Here is a 13,239-nt window from a genome sequence, read left to right as displayed (position 1 = left end):
TAGTCACGTTTTTTCTTCACGAGCAGGTCTTGACTGACGACAGAGATTTCGAGGAATAGCACCGAGAGGATCGGATGGATGATTGTAGTTATATTAACGTTTATCGTTTCCGTCAGGCATCGTCCACGTGTAAAGAAGGAGACACGTGGTAGTGGACAGAGTGGGTGAACATGCATTTTAGGCGGGTGACATATCGACATATTTTAAGGGTACAAAAACGCGCACGGACCATTTACTTAGGTCGACCTGATTTTCGTATTGACGTATCGATATGTTGTCTGAGTTTCCGGAGTCGATCGTCGGTCAATGCGTGCTCCGAGTCATGTTACGCATTCACGGTTATTTTAACGCATATATACATTGTAAATAAGAAAAAGAAAATACGCTCACACATATGTCACACATATACACACATACATACACACACTACACTCATGAATAAATTATCTAAGTAAAAAGAAGTAGAGACGCTATAAAACGCTGTGTGGAAAGTTAAGTAAAAGATACCGTAACTGTATCAATGGTTCTATATAGTTGTGATATTTTATTATAACGCTGATAGTCGTGCGCAGTTAACTTTTAACGGGTTCTCTCGCGTGCCCAATCATATATATATATATATATATATATATATATACATGTATATATATGTATACATTGTATAGATATGTATATATTATACATGCAAATATAATATATACATATATGTATATATTATATGTACATATGTATATATATGTGTATATATTATATATACATTTATAATATATACATATATATATATATATATATATATATATATCGCGAGATATAAAGTATGTAGGAGTATCCTAATATTAACACAATGATTAAACGCGGGAGGGAGATCGTACGTTGCTGCAGTAAAAGTAATTCATGATGACCGACAGGGCGATACGCGATACAACGCGATTCCGTTTTCTTAATTCCGAAGTCTAAGCTATATTACACGAACTTTCACGGATGTTTTCTTTCGTCATTTCGGCAATCTTTGAAGTATCATTTAAAATGTACAAGAAATTTAACGTACGTGTTCTGTGGTTCAAAAACTATTAGACTATTTCATGTTAGAATTGTGTAACTGGTGAATTTTTTCCCGTGATACAAGAATCAGATTTATCCACTTAAATCGTCTAAATAGGCGTCGATCTTCTAGAAACGAGAGTAAATAAAAGTAATTATTTATCCGCTCGCGTACACATATACGCGGTCGCGCGTAATTGTAACGTTTACTCCTTTCGTTAGTATAAATAACACATGTTAGAGATAGGTATCTAGTTCTTTTAATCCGTATTGGAATATGTACATATGTTTTTCTTATTGCATCCGTGGTGGGGGAGTGATATATTAGTCTTAGGTGTAGTGCCTAAAAAGTGATGAGATTGTGTGTGTCCGATAATAAGATTTATTTAACGTAGAATCTCCAAGTCATTTCCGCGCCGGTAGAGAAAAAAAGATTTAACGTAACGCGAACGATCGTCCGAAAAAATGAGGCTTGATTTATATTGAATACGCAATTATAGAAATTGGTAGTCTCAATATACGAATTTGTCGACGAGGGGAAGGATCGGGAGGGAGAGAAGGAGGGCGATCAGGTCGTACGATCGGTATTTTTTTGTGTACAGGCTGCGGATTATTTATGGAATCATGCAAAATTGGGAAACGCTTGGAGGTGTGTGCTTAGCGTGGGAAAGATATTCGTGTAAATACGGTGAAATGCAAAGAAAAATGAAAAAAAGAATATAGGATAAGGGGGCAGGCTTACAATTTCATTGTGGAGTTAGGACTATAATATTCATCGCGTTATACGGACAGTTCGTATAAAAATTATATTATCATTGTAAACAAAGTAACACTGACTCTCACGAGAGATAGATATAGTAGCTATATATAAAGTATAGGAAAGAATAACATATTTTTGGAGTTAAATAGAGGATTGATATTGTACTGTACTCCGTAAGTTATAGAACGTTTCTCTTTCTTAGGTTCTCGGTCTCTATTTGCTCGTCGTAATCGGACCACATTTACAAATATAGACAATTATTAGCTAAATTTCAGCTTCACCGATAATTCCAGTTAATTATCAAATTTTATTGAACATCACATTTTATCTTGCAAATGGAATCTACTTGAATATATTCAATTATCTTTTAAAACGTTTAAACTGATAATCCTAGTTAAATTTTGAATTTGTTAGAAAATATACATGTAAATCTAATATTACATTTATACATTTAGAATATAATAATTACCGTTAAAAAAATAAGACGTTTTTAAAAATGCAGTATTTACATTTGAAATTTGAGCGAGCTTAAAATTTGATCTAACGCAGAATATAATTATTGAAGTTGATCATACCAGGAATTTCTAAAAGCTGTCTATTACTAAGATAAATGAAGTCCGATTAGGGAAGCAAGAATAAATAGTCTGTCGCGGGGACAATTATAAAGTAGAAAGTGACGAGATTCACTATCTGACTGTTCTTCGATGTTCTTAATGTTCACTATTATACTATGGTAATGTGTAACGGCAAATAATAATCAACGGTGGGACTTGTACTATATACGTTTATCGATTTATGCATAATGCTGTATTATAAAGATTAGGTGAAAAGAGAGAGAGAGAGAGAGAGAGAGAGAGAGAGAGAGATAAAGAGAGTACCCGCGTATGTAGACACATGATTGTTTAGATTCTCTGGTCGTTAACGAGTTTCATCTTTACGTGGCTAACGTAGGCAACTCTCGAGTTAGGCAGGTTTTTTAGTACGGAAAACATTTCTCTCCACCGAGTCGGTAGTGAATTTGGTGTTTTACAAATCGAACGTTTTAGACTCCTTCTTCCTCGTAACGTAGAAGACGATCCGGCACCCCCCACCCCTACCCCCCTCTAAGCTCTTATAGTCGCCGGATCGTTCGTGCATTGGACCAGACAGAGAGATTGATCTTTACACTCATATTTATAGAATCAAAAAGAGAGGTGCGTAATTAGGGGACTCCTTTTTCTTTTACAAACGCAGGCTATTTTTCGCTCCTTCGAGTCTCTCCACACTTTTGGTACACACGTTGTGGGACCGAGAGCGTTATTGTCTCTTCTAGTATCCAGCGGCGTGCAAAGCTCGTATTTTAACTACACCCTTCGTGTGAAATGGACAGTATTCGTTTCTTTACTACTTATTACATTTAGGCACGTTTCCTCTTAGCCGTTGAAATTAAGGATAATCAGGCGTAAAGCCGGGACAAATTGTAGAAGAGGCGCAGATGTATGTAAGTGTTCGTCGCATTTCGACCTCTATATACGATTGTAAGCCGAAACTTGCTGTTCTCTATCGACAAAGCATATGTCTACGCTACGTATTTGTACCGTGTGTAAGAAAAAAATGTACGTCTATTTCGTGTATTTTTAATTGTACTATGATGATAGTAGTAACGCGCGAGTTGCATAATTATTGGATGCGTCGTTCTAACGGCATCGTGATTACAAGTGTTTATTTCGAGACATTACACCGTACGGATTACCGTAAATTCCTTTTAGTTTAAGCTCTCGATCAATTATATTTTTTCGATTACATTACACTCGATAATCTTTAACATGTTAATCGAAATTTCTTATGTTTACAAAGCTAATTATCATCTAAATCTACTTGCTCGAGTTAATTTGGCGGGACATTGCAACTTTCGATAGACTGATTTTACGAAGCAATTCAGGCCTGTATTTATATCGCGCATAAACTTTTGGTTTGATTTCAAGTTTTATCTGTTTTACGAGGAAGATCTTAAATAACCGAGTCTCATGGTGTGTGCGATTTTTAGTATTTAAACGCGATTCATAATGACTGCGAGCCTCAATTATCAGAAATATCGTCGAATACAATTCTCTATACGATTGCGCGTGTATTCAACTCTGTCAATCTTCTTTTAGGGAAGAATTTTCGTAGCGTTGCCTTACTAAATGAATTATTACCGATATATACGATAATTGTTATACGCGACATTCATACATACACACATAAATGCAAGGACGTTGCCGAATAAATAAATTGTTAAAGTCATCGATTATAATATACTATCTGCCAAATCTCTTTCTCTTACACGAACAAAACATCACACAACACATCACGAGGGATCTACGTTGCGGGTAGATTTAGGGGCGCGTGCGTTTGGAAACGGTGACAATTATCATATGAAATTTAACATTACGAAATGTTCAGCGTTTCTCTAGCTCTTCCAGCGACGTGGATCTTTGGACCACAATATATATATATATATACATATATATATATATATACACGCATACGCCAAGAATATAGTAACCCCAATTGATCGTCCGAAGTGGCGAGTAAAGTGAAGTTTCTAAACTAAGATTACTAAGTGTATAGAGCGTTTTTGAGCTTTCGGGGCTCTCCAAAGCCCTTCAAGGTATTGTAACTTGACCCAAGAACCATCTCTGCTTGCGTATGTGGTGGCCCACTCCCTTTGCGGGTCCGTTCATTAACACACAGGGCAGCACACAAGTCGTAGTGTCAGGAACGGTGTGTCACGTCTGAGCACAGATAGCCGACGAGCAATTTAAACATTTTCGCCCTAGGTTTTTTTTTTGGTACATGCGTATCGTAATGTAAACGACCCGTTCGCTTATCACGATTGTCATTTTCAAATTTCACGGAATGGAATTATGTTACTATACTAATTATGCTTCAGCTGTTATGCTGCAGCAATAAATTGAACAATCAGCTGTTTGTGCTTATTGTATCAAGTATGATGAATTCGAATCGCGAGGTACACCTCCGTGAAAAAGTTATTCTATTCTGATCTGTTATTACAATCAATATATCGTACATTTCAACAATTATTGATTGAGCTGATACAAAATTTGGCGTCTTAAAATTTACATTTGGCACATTTACATCTTCATTTGGCAATGCGTTTTCATAATTTTTTCGAGAGTTGCTCTCCGATTATAAAAACAATTGGACACGCGCAAGTTAAAGCATAGAGTAGCGTCTTTAGCAAGGGCATAGTTACTATTACAAAGTAAAGAGGAATTCTAATTAAGGGCTTTAGAATAGACTTAGGTAGAGCGTGCCTTGCGTTATCGCGACATCGACATCGCTGAATGTCTACTTTTCTCGGGGTTCATTATTCGTGCCAACCCGTACTTGGGCACTCGACAGGTGTGCATTGTGTGTGCGATTGATATGTGTATATATAATTATAGATATTTACATATATATATTACACATATATGTACATAAAATATATATAATTATATATACGTACATCTACATAGATAATAAATATATATATATACATACGTGCATATATATTATATAAATATTACATCCACTACTATAAATATTATACATATTGCATAACGAAGCTTGTGTACGTGCGACGGATTATTCCGGAGGTCGACCAGAGTACAAAGCGTAGAATTAGTTTGGCCTCGGAAATACTCTGCGCACGAAGTCGAAATCGATGTCATCAAGACGAATGTTAGTACTGAGAAACATATTGTTTAACAAAATAAAAAAAAAGTATGCGTAGTGTAGAGAAAGAGCCGCCGACCGCCACGTTGTTAATACCGTCGCATCGACTGAGAACGGATTGTCGTCTACTTCTTCATTGACAATAAGCGAAAGTTACGGCGGATACCTATCGGGACGAACGAAACTTCTCTGGTATAAAAATTCGAGTTTGCATACTCTTCCTGTTTACGATTGGCGTAACATTAGTGATAACGACATCCGACGTGCTGTATCGGAAAGAGAAATTCTATATAAAGAGAAAATTCCGGCTCTCGATCGATGCGGCGCAACATTTGACAAAATAATACACCGAACGTATGTCTAAGCTACCAAAAAAAAAAAAAAAATTCTAATCTCGTCGCGATGCAGCTCGTGACCGTCGAGAAACGGCAGTCGCGTTGCAAAGGATGAAAAATAAAATAAAAAAAAAGAAAGAGAAAAGAGAGACCGAGGTTCCACGGGTCTTGAAGCATTCTTCGGCGGTCACGAGTTTCTCGCTCTTCCGATAATAGGGATTTTAACAATCGGTGACGACTATAGAGAGCGTTTCTGAATTTTTTAAGTCGCGCATCGACATTAAGGTGCATATATCCTGTGGGCGCAAGAGGTCCATTTGATATTTATATTTTAATACACACAACACGAGCCGATTACATTTAGTAATTGTATTGTAATTATCGAATATATTGATCAAACCGCCCCGGCCGTTTGCCCGCACGTCGCGTGATTCCTCACCAGGATGTAAGGTCGCCGACCGATCGGGGTCGATCAGAACGGCGCGGCGCGCGGAGTGGCGAACGGGGCGTCGAGCGATCGGCCGGCCACGGTGCGAGCCACGGTTTTCTGTATATTACTGTAGTATAATAATCAAACTAAAGACTAATACTTAAGGTGATCGATGAGGCTCCGTTGTAGTTCGGAGTTGCGCAAATGTATTCGAATTATTACGCAACGTAAACGATACGTGAGAGAGAGAGAGAGAGAGAGGGTGAGAGAGAGATTGAGAGAGAAAGTGAGGGAGAGAATGAGTATATCGAGCAGAAGGGTGAGAAGAAAAATAAAGAAATATACATTTGACTAATTAACAAAGTGGACATGCAATGTCCCGAAAAAGTAACGTCCTGAAATCTACGGAAAGTACGACAATGTCCCATAATGTCATAAATCCATATGGAACAAAGCTTTGGAAGGGTTTACAACCATTTCCACGCGAAGCGGAGTTTCAACTTAAACCTATTTATTTAGTTTTATATATTAATATTAATATATCAATATCTTTTATCTAATATATGTGTTAATATATCCTTTATCTAATTACCTTTGTTTACTCTTTTTTATATTTAGAGACATTTTCTCGATTTATTCATTTCGATCTATAATTTTTCAGGACATCGTCCCATTTCTAAGCTTTTGGGACATTGTCACGCTTCTCAAATGTCGTGATTATAATTCTTTTTTGGACATTGTCGTAGTTTTCAATGCTCGCGATTATGATTTTTTTTCAGGACATTGCATGCCCACCATTAACAATGATCGGGTACACGCAGCGGTAACAGACGTCACTGTGTCTTAGTTCGTAAATAAATGCGGATGCCTGCGGGCAATCTGTGAACTGAGTTGTGTAGTGTTAAGCGCACTCTCTCTTATCTTTTTATCTTAATTTTTTTTTAATTGAACTTTAAAAGTTTCCTCGATTGCGTATGCAAGAGCTCCCGTCTCCACCGATAATATTCAGCTTTGCGCCAACGAAATATCCTGTAATCGCTGAATTATTGTTTTTTTTTTTTGCTGAGTCGAGTAGAGCACTTTTTTTTTCTTTCGCGAGTTTAATCACGCATTTGATTACTCTTCTAAATCTCCGTTAGTAGGATTCAAGTCGAATTAATAAGTGAAACATTCTGTATTTCATTACCTTATTATTTTTTTAGTGTTTCTTCTGCACGAAGTTTTTCTTTTCGTGTTCGCGAAACGGAAGCGCTTTCTTTGACGATGGAAAAACGCCGTCGTTTTGCTCATTTTTTTTTTGTCAACGAAGAGAACCGAGCGGAGTGAGTCGGAGTTCGAGCTTGGCATAAAATTGCGAAATTTTTTATTTTTTGCTCCAACGTAAAAACGTCAATTATCTTGATATTCGCGACTTTTAAGAACTGAAAATAGCAATTATTAAAAATATGCCTAAGTCAGCTTGTGTCGCGCTTGAAAAATCGACCGCTCACAAACACATTTTCCCGGATGCTAATCGGGTAGCGTAGCGACGCAGCGATTTCCGGAACGAAGGCTTTCCGAGAAGGAGAGGGAGAGAGATAGGAGGGGTGGTAAAAGAAAAGAAAACTCTTTGACTCTTACGTACCTGTTCTATGTAATAACGTCTAAGTCCGCAATCAAAGTAAATCGTTTCACCGAAAGAAAGTGATCAAAATGAGACGTCGATCAAAAAGAAGAAGCCTCGCGTTTGTAATACGGTAGACGATGAGTCTGCTTTAGACGTCGAAACACGAATCGTCCCTTTTTATACTGCATCGTCCCTTTTGACACTGCATCGAATTCAGTAGCCGCGGATATAAATACGTGACCATAGCGATTAGAGAGTCGATACTTTGTGTGTGTCTCAGCGTTCTCGTAACTTCGCTTCGTTCTGTACCTCTCTGTGCTGTGTCGCATGACGTTAAATAACGAATATCTTGATACTCTAGACTAATATGATTCTGTGGCTTAGCACCCTCAATCCTCGCTCGCGTCCGTGTACCGAGACTCCAACGGAATGCTTGACAATTATAGATTCATACTGGTTTCAAGGCGGCACAATTTTTCTACCATGATACCTTCCTTCTGCCCTATTTTCAATTTCTATAGAATGATACTGATTGTGAATTTTTGATAAAGTCGTAGGGCATTTAATAACTTACGCGATAAACGATAAACCGCGTTTGGGAGGCCGATCTGTAGGATGTTAAGCTTTGTAACATACATTCTTTGTAAGCTCCATAGTTTTTCATCGTTTAGGATGTAAGGATGTAAGATTTCTACTCTACACATTAAACGTGTTGGCAAAACAAAAACACAGATATCGACTTTACGAGACAGTAGATCTTCGAAAAATACGAAATCTATGTAACAATGTATATCCACTTTTCTCTTTGTATCGGCTAAGTCCTGTATTAGATTATACGGAGATTGTCGCCTGTAACGCCTTCTACGTCTCCTAAATCAAAAATTTATTCAACGAAGTATGATTTTTGAACCGTTGATACTATTCGCGATTACATCACTTTTCTGAAGTAATTTGCTTTTAATTAATTAAGATTGGATTCCCCGATGCAGAGGATATCTGGACTTTCGGTGAAGAATAAAAAGAAAATAGTTTTTTCGCTTTGAATATTTCCCCAACTACTGCATTTTTTTTCAATTTCGCATTTTTTTTTTAACTATAGACCTTTTCAAATCTTGTACCTTATCAAATTTTGTATGCGTAAAAACTAGCATAAACAAATCGAAATGTTATGTGTAGCCGGCAGCAGTCAAGAAGCAATAGCAGAGAAAGTTCACAGCGCTTTGAAAACTTTGTAAAAATCTGTAGATGTTTTGCCGAGCCTTGGACACGCGTGTGTGTCAAATTTGCATAAAAATGAAAGTTTTGCAAAATTATTTCCGTCGATCTATATATTCGCCATTCAAACATACCTTGGTGAAAATTTTTCTTTCTAGAATTCTTTACATAATTTTTAAAAATGTCTACATCTAAATTGATAACTTTACAATTTCTCTATAATTTTATAATTTTTTAAAAAATTTCTCAGATTTTTTAATACGAATTTGGACACTTCAAAAATATTGAACTCTGCAGTTTTTTTTGAAATTCTTTATATGTATGTAAATTCTGAAATATTTCAAGATCTCCCCTTATACTTAATTTCCAAAGAAAACTTATAAAATCTGAAGAAATTTAAGATATTTTTTTAATGAATTCTTCATGAATTTTAAATATGAAAAATTCTTCAAAATATTGTGAGATGTGAGAATTTTTTTTACCAAGGCTAATTAAATGTTTTTCTGAAAAAGTATACGCCCTAAAAGACCTGGGAATAAATTATAGAAACGAATAATGAATTCACGATTAATTTGTACAGTTTCCGCAGTTTCGTTAAATTGTACTTTATATTAAAAATTTAATGCAGAACTGCGTGTCAATTGAGATCCTACGTAGCGCAATGCGTCGTCTATTTTTCGTTACGAAGTTTCGCGTCTTGAGTTTAATACATTTGTTATACATATAAATCAGAGTAGGTATTTAATAACTAAATATGCGACTGAATAATCAATCTGAAATTACTGTAATAGAAAAAGGAGTTTGATGGGATATATATAACATATATATCCGTAAATAGATAGTTTTTGCTGGTAAAGAACTTACTCACTTTACGCGACGTCGGTTCGCTGTATACCTGCGGATTGTGCGCGTATAAGCGGGACGATATTGTATAAAAACAAGCACATTGTTTGCAGGCAAATGTTATATACGTATATTGTAACAATTGATTAAAAACCAGGGTACGTCTTAATATGTGTATATGTGTAATACATTAACGCGTTAAGACACACGTTCCGCGATCGCTGGATCGCCGGAGCGGCGAATGTCGCGTTACTATAGATTTTCAATACTCGCAGTGTATATAGGTCGGAACACGGCCTATATTGTAAATAAACGATAGCGTTATTTCGCTGATGCATTTCGAGCACGTGCTAGTGTATTATTGGGGATCATAAGAAAATTAGGGGAGGTAGTGTAATGCCAAAATTAATAGAACAGAGGAGAAAGGAACGGAACACTCGGCAACTCGATGTTAAACCGTTGTAGACTTCTTAATTATTATCGTTCCTATTTGCAAGCTGTGACTGCAATATCTCGTAAATACGTTCAGATCAAAATTGTTGAGCTAGCTGCAAACACGAGCTGTAAGCCGTGTAACAACCTTTGTTGTCGAGCACCCCGTGATTCACTTCGCGAAAAGAAAAAAAAAAGAAAAAAAAGTTGTCGCGTGCTTCGACAGGATATGATTGTTAAGTTCGTTAATTTCAAGGAGGATTTAGCAACGAGACAGTCGGGTAATTCACATTCGTGTAAACTCTATTTCTAACAATTTTTCTAAAAAAAACTCGGACGAGTGTTTACGATGCATCGAAGAGCAAACGACTGATTGACTACCACATGCGCTCTCGCGGAGGACGTGCTCCAACACTTCCTCCTTTAAGAAGTTATTTTTCAGGATATGTTTTTGCTTTGCTAAAATATAAAACCGATCTATAACGTTGGATCCCTGCGCGGGTCGATCTGAGTTACGCTGACGGGAACAATATTTGTCGTTGGTCTTCTCATCGTCGTCATAGTTTTCAGACTCCTGTAGAGTCTTTTCTGAGTGATAGTTGCTAAGAGAATCCGGTGTTTTATAAAAAATCCAATTGTCGAATAGAAGTGATTTAGATGATGTTTAACCAGTTTCTCATCATCAAGGCGTATCGAGTAGTCAGTATCGAATAGTACTTATAGAAATAAACGAATAATTGATATGTCGATTGAGTTAATATAGACACACATCTCAATCATCCATACAATGTTCGCTGGAATTTTCTTATCATTGGTAAGTGGTAGAAATTATTATTCAACACGTTTGATGATTTCTCGTATAATCAGAAAACATTGCATGAATTGGAAGCATAAAATGAGGATATTTACTCTGACCGACGATAAGCAAGATACCAGCGCGAAAGAGAAAAAATAATAAAAATATAATGTGGTTCACAATGTATTAAAGTTATTTTGAGCAAACGATCTTACGAAAACGTAAATGAAGCATCTTGATATAATAATATTATTCTGAAAAACACAGACGCGTAGCTGGAGCGGGATTATTAAATCGTTTTGTTTTCATACAGATGCATGCCTAATTATGCTATTTATTCCTTACCTTATAGTTTACAGTTATAGTATAAATTATTATTTCTACACGATTAGCGCCGTGTGCGGTACATATCTTGATTGATATATAAATCCGGGAGGGCATTTTCAATAAAATTCGATATACATATATGAATGAGACAAAGTTTCTCGATAGCCTCGGAGATAATTTCTTATCAGATCCACATTTAAATATTTCAAGATGCCGTCGACGGTACTGGTACGGCGGAACTGTTACTTTGTGCTATCTTATGTAATACACTGGCCTGCGTGGAGGATGCTACCAATTCAACCATGTTCGCTGACACAGTGCTCTTAGATGACACGTGAAAGAAATGTAGCATAAAACCAGCTGCCAACAGCAGATGCATACCCAAAATTACAATAACGTATATAATCCTATGTCTCCCTGAAAAATCAATTATCAAATTCAATTATTTTACTTGATGTTTCCACTTGATAGTTTCAACTTGTCTGACTTAAGTTGTCTTTCATGCATTTTCTATACATTTTAACACACAGTATGACACACATTTTAAAGACACAGTATAGGCTTGTTCTTTATCGCTGTACTAAAATTTTCCTTCTTGCTTTCGCCAAACTTCAAATATATATATATATATATATATATCTTTCATTTTAAATACAAGTGTAAACTAGTTCAGCCACAAAGAACAGGCCTTATGTGATATTATCTTACCTGCAATTACTGGTAACAATGAACGTAGTAAAACTCCTCCAGATAAAAACGTCACTAGTAAGACTAGACTCCACTGCAACCAGCCAATTTGAATTACCCACAGAAAAGCTACTGGGATATAAATGCTTAAGGAATATCCGTATAGACACAAAAGTTCTAAGAGTCCTGGGATGGCATAAGACTAGAAAAAAAAAAACAAAGATTTACATGAGTGATTAACATTGGACATTAAAGATTAAAGCAAAAAAATACATATTCAATAGCGAACCTCAATCAATTCCTCTTCGGTATTCCTCGAACTGTTGGTCCATTTTAACGCGCCCCACAGAGCCAACGGTAGAAGCCACGCATATAAAAATATAAAAGTGGCCGCGTACGACACGACATGGAAGTCGTATCTCCAGTGATACTTGATGGAGCTAGCGGTCTGCAAATAGTTCGTTATGTTCTCGCTGATCGCGATAGCGAACACCAGGGTGACACACACCCAGAAGGGCCCGTACAAATCTGGATTTGGCCTTATGTGCGTTATGAGATAATTGTCGCTACCGTGCGGTATCATGGACCGCTTCAGCCTCTCCAACACGTCGTTCGTATTGACGTTGAAGAACTTTTGATAATACTCGATCGTCCAGAAGTTGTGCTGGGTGGTACCTGAGAAACGACACGCTCCCGTTTATATCGCAATAACACTTGCCTATCGATATAACATAAAACAGAGATTCTCCGAGAACCAGACCGATTAACAGACCTTCGGTTTTATCGGGCATTCCTTGTAAATCCTCTATAATACCGATACCCATCGAGTCATTTGGGAGGTTATTGAAGGGCTGATGAGCGGAGGCCCCGCTGGCCAGCTGTCCCTCGGAGTTGCCGGCATGGCTCATCGATGGGAAATCGTGGAAGGATATAAACTGCGCATCCGTGTCCTTTGATTGACCACCGTCCATGATTCAGAGTGCAATGTTTTCCCTTATTTCCCGTTTGACAGATGCCCATGTATATAAGGGAAGAGCACGAGAGCGGCGCCACGCCGGCCTCTTC

At 37.1% G+C, this 13,239-nt stretch overlaps 1 protein-coding gene across 1 annotated transcript; it reads right to left on the bottom strand.

The window, feature by feature from the left end:
• Positions 1-7,317: 7,317 nt before the first annotated feature.
• LOC105462612 (protein YIPF1) lies at positions 7,318-13,239 on the bottom strand. The gene is made up of 4 exons (XM_011709323.1): positions 12,947-13,239; positions 12,464-12,849; positions 12,196-12,376; positions 7,318-11,904 (listed from the first exon to the last, which is right to left on the bottom strand). Exons 1-4 carry the CDS (start codon positions 13,143-13,145, stop codon positions 11,693-11,695), a joined length of 978 nt encoding a protein of 325 aa, XP_011707625.1. The 5' UTR covers positions 13,146-13,239; the 3' UTR covers positions 7,318-11,692.

This window comes from Wasmannia auropunctata, unplaced genomic scaffold, assembly GCF_000956235.1.
Source record: "Wasmannia auropunctata unplaced genomic scaffold, wasmannia.A_1.0 LD336116.1, whole genome shotgun sequence".
In the NCBI taxonomy this organism is placed as follows: domain Eukaryota; kingdom Metazoa; phylum Arthropoda; class Insecta; order Hymenoptera; family Formicidae; genus Wasmannia; species Wasmannia auropunctata.
Note: the sequence above shows the minus strand (reverse complement) of the source record. Positions and strands in the feature narration are given on the sequence as shown.